Source organism: Paramormyrops kingsleyae, chromosome 14, assembly GCF_048594095.1.
Source record: "Paramormyrops kingsleyae isolate MSU_618 chromosome 14, PKINGS_0.4, whole genome shotgun sequence".
NCBI lineage: Eukaryota > Metazoa > Chordata > Actinopteri > Osteoglossiformes > Mormyridae > Paramormyrops > Paramormyrops kingsleyae.
In genome coordinates, this window is record NC_132810.1 from 21,952,745 (window position 1) to 21,958,744 (window position 6,000).

At 39.1% G+C, this 6,000-nt stretch overlaps 1 protein-coding gene across 2 annotated transcripts in view; it reads left to right on the plus strand.

The window, feature by feature from the left end:
* Positions 1-4,601, plus strand: part of LOC111857877 (kelch-like protein 29) — a 115,654-nt gene extending 111,053 nt beyond the window's left edge. For both annotated transcript variants that reach the window (XM_023839094.2, XM_023839093.2), the window contains exons 12-13: positions 610-754; positions 3,428-4,601. In XM_023839094.2, the coding sequence (XP_023694862.1) occupies positions 610-754; positions 3,428-3,611 (329 nt within the window). In that variant the 3' untranslated portion in view covers positions 3,612-4,601. The remainder of the gene's footprint in view (positions 1-609; positions 755-3,427) is intronic.
* The last annotated feature ends 1,399 nt before the right edge of the window (positions 4,602-6,000 follow it).

The following is a 6,000-nucleotide window of genomic DNA, read 5'->3' on the forward strand; positions in this document are numbered from 1 at the left end:
TCAAAACACTATTTAAATCTTAATTGCATAATTTCATTTCCCACCCTGTAGATGGGATGGGATAATATTTTTGTAGATGAAGAATTATTCCTACACAAGATGCAGTAATGTCTTATTTAAACAAAATTAAAGCCAGTCTGCAATGTGACAATTTTTATTTCTTACACATAAATTTTAACTATTCTAATCCAATTGAAAATCACAGATATCTGTAAATGTTACCCCCCCCCCCCCCACCCACACACACCCAGAGTAAACACCATAGAGCTGCATTAAATTCACTTTGTTCTGTGTTTTTCTTTTTAAAAAAAAAAAAATAAAAATCTTAAAACTTTATATTTTAAACAGTCAGTTGCTTAGTTCTTATCGGTTTAAATAATCAAGTAGCTTTATGTCATTCAAGATTACTGTTCACTGAGCAAATATCCTGGCATTCAAAAATTTTCCCTAGAACTGTGTTTGCGCTTATCTTTGTAACATGTGTTTTGGACTGTGGCATAATCACTTTAATGACAAATTCCTCTGCAGAAAAAGAGCACGTCTCTAAGTCCTCCGTGGAAAAAGTCGACATTCCGCCGAAACCTCTTTCTCCATGTCTGCTTTGAACAGATAACAAGTTTGCCCCTGCTGTCACGCTGAACGGCTTCATCTTCATTCTGGGCGGAGCCTATGCAAGAGCAACCACGATCTATGACCCAGAAAAGGGCAACATCAAAGCAGGGCCCAGTATGAACCATTCAAGGCAGTTCTGCAGGTAAGGGGCTATTTTCCGAGTGATCAGTTATGACTGTTAGCCGCAGAAGATGCCGGGTTTGCAGGCATGTGATTTGATGACTCTGGCACCCCAGGAAGTTATTTTTACTCCATTATACTGTAGGAGGCGCCAGACTACGTTTTCAAGCCCTCACTCTCACTGTGGGTGTCAGTGTCAAATATGGCATGTGTTCTGGTTTGCTTCAGCTTTGATCCGAGGTTATAAAAACATGACTTGCTAAAGTGGAATTTCACAAGTGCTAAGTGCTAAGAATCAACATACGTTCCTCCTTCCCCCCCACAGTCTGCCCAAGATCCTGTTTAAGCTCTTCAAAATATCACACATTTTGGGTGTTTTTTTTTTTATTTTATTTTATTTACCTTTACTTTTTCATTGACTTTTATCCTGATGTGGTTTTAGTGTGGAATAAGGAATGTAGACTGTACTGTCTTAACAAAAATATCCTGGTACTTAACTAATGAAACCCATTGCATACATACATTTTAAAAAGATACATAATTTATCTATAGGATAATCATGACTGTATATAAAAATAATTGCATTGCATATGGTATATTAAAAGATTGATCAATCTTATTCCGGAAACTGTAATATCCTGCGATCTATATTGAACAGGAATACATTGTCCCAGACCGATAAAAACACAATCTAACAATTTCAGCTACCTGTACTGTATAGCATATTGTTCTTTAATTTTTAGCTATGAAAGTTAGATTCAACATTCAGCTTTGCAATGAGAATGAGTTTCTTCCAGAGTTTTATATAGACTGATACCGATATAATCCATCTGACATACATAATTGATTTCTGCACTTATTCAGGAACTTTAAGCAACTTCCTTTTTTAAACAAAGACTTTTTACATCTAATAGCCTCTGAAACCAAGACAAAAACTATATGATATATCTACAGTCTAGGAGTCTATGAGCTCATAAGTAAAGCTGCATTTCCTTCAATTATGCATTAGCCAGTACCTCCCATTGTGAAGGACAGTACTAGAAAAGCACAGCTGAGAAACTAATTATTTAATTCTCTAGCAAGTCCTTACTGATAGGCTGTTGCTGGGATGGAGGTGTCACATTGCATTAACTGTCATTGGCAGATTCAGGTCCTAAGGCATCCCGCTGATCTTTTCATTCTAGCACTGACAAGAATTCTAACTGCTATTCTTGAATATCTGATGTTTGTTTTGCAATGGCAAGAACTCCCCAAAGCGCACATTTCTTATGAAAGTAATTCCCATTCGGTCCCCAGTTAATACTTGAAGTTTGAGAACACCGGCTTCCTCATTTTTTATTTTTTATTTTTTTTTTCCCCTTTTGCTTTGGATCAAGTGAGTTTATGATCTGAACCAAATAACGACGCCAGAGGCATACTGAGGTTCAGATGACGGCACTCTGAAGAAGGCTCTGAAAGCAGCTCACGTTGCGCCAGGCCCTAGGATTGCCAGTCCTTCTCTTCACGAGGAGAGAACTTGACGACTTCTCCTTAGAAGCTGATACAGTACAAACAGCTCCTGAATGGAAGAGGCCGCTTTAGTTTGGTTATCTGTGCACATTAAAGAGAGGGCAAGACAGTTTTTATTATTACTATTATTATTCTCAACAACATACCCTTATACGACATCCCACACGATGACACTAATAATGGCTGACTTTTTGTCAGGTGCCTTACCTTGTTACAATCCTTTTATACCTCTACAATGTTAAATCCAAACGCTGCAGAAATACGACCAACCAGGACCTTTCCTATCAGGGCGAGTGTCCGTTTTCGCTAATGAGATCAAGTCTCAGCAGGCTATGGTGTTCCATCTTGTTTCAGAGGCTATCCCCACCGCGCGGGGTTGCATTTGTTATCGCGTATTTACCATCTATATTTTTTGTGCCGTTTTGGCAACTGGAGAGAAGTCCTCCTAATCACCCTACAGGGTTTGTCTTTGCGTGGCAACTGCGTGTCGATCCCTCTGACAGCACCGTCGACAAGGTCCCCTCAACGCGTCTACTTCATTTGGCATGTTTATCTCCAGCCAAGGCTACGTGCCAGTCCCTCAGTCCAGTGATTAGTCCTCGCTTGCTTAGCCTATGGATGCGTGGTAGATGCACCGCCCTTGATAATCCAGCCTGGGCAGTGCTCCCTCCATTCATAATAAGCTTGTAGAGGAGTTGGCGCTATTTATCTTTTCATTTATTATGTGGCATCCAATTCGGTGTGCGTTCCAGACTCAGATCCCTCGTGGAATAATAACTAATTCAAAAAATATGTATTGCTGTGATTTAAATCAATGTTAGATTACAGTGCTGCAACACTGGTTTTGATTCGATTTTGTAAACACGGACCTTGTTTGTTTGTTTGGTCTTATGTAATGGTCTGTAAGCGAATCTCCTCTATTTTTTTTTCTCGTCTCCAATAAGCCAAAGTATTTTTGGTGCTTAAAAAAATCCATATGAAGGAACTCATTCATCTTTTTTGAGAGCACACTACTGACAGCGGATATTTCCTTAGCTCTAAAATTCACATGTCAGTATGTGAACTGAAATAAACTTTCAGATACATGGACACCGGAGAATTCCCATACAGAGAGTCTAAAATGTTCGTGATTTTATGTGTGTTGCATCACCTCACATCACAATTGGGTGTTCGCCATTTCCTGTAGCGCTGTCGTCCTCGACGGGAAGATACACACCACGGGAGGCATCGTGAGCAGCGAGGGCCCGGCGCTGGGGAATATGGAAGCCTTCGACCCCTGCACCAACTCGTGGACGCTCCTGCAGAACATGCCATGCCCGCTCTTCCGGCACGGCTGCGTGGTCATCAAGAAGTACATCCAGAGCGGCTGATGGGGCCGGAGTCGACTCTCTCGGGATCGTCTCGGGATGCCTCCAGTGGAACTTGTCCTCCCTCATCCCTGCCCCCCCCTCCACCTACATGGACGCGTGGGAGCTAATCTTTGCCATTAGGCCAATCCAGGGCCCAGTGCCTTGAGTTATGTAACATAATGTAACTTAACCTGCCCAGAGGCGGGGAGACTGGGTGTTCGAAAGTGGAGCTACATTCAATTTAAGTCAGTTGGATGGAAAGACAGACCCCCCCCCCCCCCAATGACCACCTCTGCTTCTGCCATTTAATTTGTTTTATTTTATTTTATTCGGACTGGACTGTTTATCGTTCTTTTTACAATTGTAGCATAATTTTAATGACAAAGAAAAGTTGCGCAAATTAAAGTCCTCGCTGTGGCTTTGGGAAAGGGTAGGTCTGCAAATGCCAGAGCAGGAGCTTCTGTAAACTAATTCGGATTCAACAAAAAAAGGGAAACCTTAAGAGTAACTTCAGAGGAAATGCAAAATGCTAGCTCGCAGTGTAATGCAAACGTGAACTCAATGACAAGAAAGCAATTTCCAGCAATATGATTGTGCAACGAGTGATGGTGTTTGGAATTCTGGCTTCAGGAAATCGGCGACATTGTAAGATAAAAACAGAGCAATGGTGGAGATTTTGAAAGAAGATTATGTACTTAAAATGAACTATTTAATAAGTGGAGCAATCTCTACACCCAGGAAAAGCACAATTAACTTGAGGCCCCAAAGATTGTCTTAATTTTGTGTTTCTTTTAGTATATCTTTGTTGTTTTTCCTATCCTGTTGAGTAAAAACAAAATCGGTATGAAATGTGTATGAGGTTGGGCTTTGTATATTAGGGATGGAGAAAATGTTTATTTTAGGAACTCTGAAGATGTATAAATGTTTTTAGGTAAAAAAAAAGGATATGTTATTAAAAAAAATTGTCTGTGACAACTGCCCTTAATTACAACAATAGTACCTAACATGCAATTAACTTTGTCGGCTCTTTATTTAAACTGCACCGATTCCTGGAATTCCTGATAATCGGCGACTGTCTTTATAGACTAATGGACACTGCAAGCTAGACTTGGAGCGACTGAGGTAACGGATAAACAAAGCAATCTGTTTGGGTATTGGAACACTGATTTCATTGCCATTAATCATGGGTCATTACACACACACACACACACATACACACAATAGCCTCTACACAACATGTACATTTATTTAATCAATAGACACTTTTGTCCAAAGCAATGTAAATGCAAGTCCGGTAAGTACACTGCATATATCAGCTTTACTCCACCAATAAGTATTTCTACCCAAGGAGAAATGGGGTTTTAGTTTTGTGAAAGTTACATCATTCTGTGATACAAATGTGATTGTGATGCAGCATGTATAGGTTATGCTTTCATATAAAATAACTAGTAATTTTAATGTACATGTGTGTGAGATGCATATATATGCCAGCAGAATTTCACCAGAATTTATCATGACATATCTATGCATAAAAAGACCCATTAGCCTGCTCCATAAAGGTACTGTTCTTCTTATTTTGATGACATGCTTTGCAAAGGCTTTATGCTTTATGGACAGCATTCCGTTATAATTTTGCAACCACTCAATCCCCCCCAAAATAATTTATATTCTTCTCAGTGGCAGTGTTGTTCTCATGTAACTATGGCATCATTTGCTTTATTTTTTATAGAACATAATTGCGCAGATTGGTTTATTAATTCAAATCACTATAAAATCCATTATACATTACCGACTGTATAATCGTCAATGTATTGATGTTATTTTACTCCAGTGCATGTGAGTTTTTTTTTTTTTTTTTTTTTTTTTTTTTTTTTTTTTTTTTCTTCTTCCCAGATTCATAAAGCCCTCTCTGGTTTAGTAAATCTGTTTAATCTTTCTCTATAATCTTCAATTCGTAACCTTACTGCCTTATTGATTGGCACACTTGCCTGGGTAAAAGATGCAACTTCAGGAGTGTGTTGGAAGTGTCCAGGCATCTGTAGTGCTAAAATAATGTAGAAATACAGAGGAAAGGGGCCTGTTGACAGTCATTTAGCCCGAGTCCTCTGCTACATTTCTCCAAAACCTCCTTCAAAGGTGCCGTTGTCACTTCTTTGTGTCTCTGCATTTCATTTTATTTTCTCTTTGTAGACGGCTGCAGACTAAAGATCACTGGAGTGTACAAGACATTTGATGGATGTGCAAGAAGGTAATGAGTCCAAAAAAAACCCAAAGAAGACAAATAAGAAGCAGTGTTTTCCTTGCTAATTACAGTTTTTCACTCCATTTACTCTACGGATAGTTTTACACTTTTATGTTGGAGCCCAATTATATGTGTTAAATATTTATATAAATAGAAATATCCAGTTTG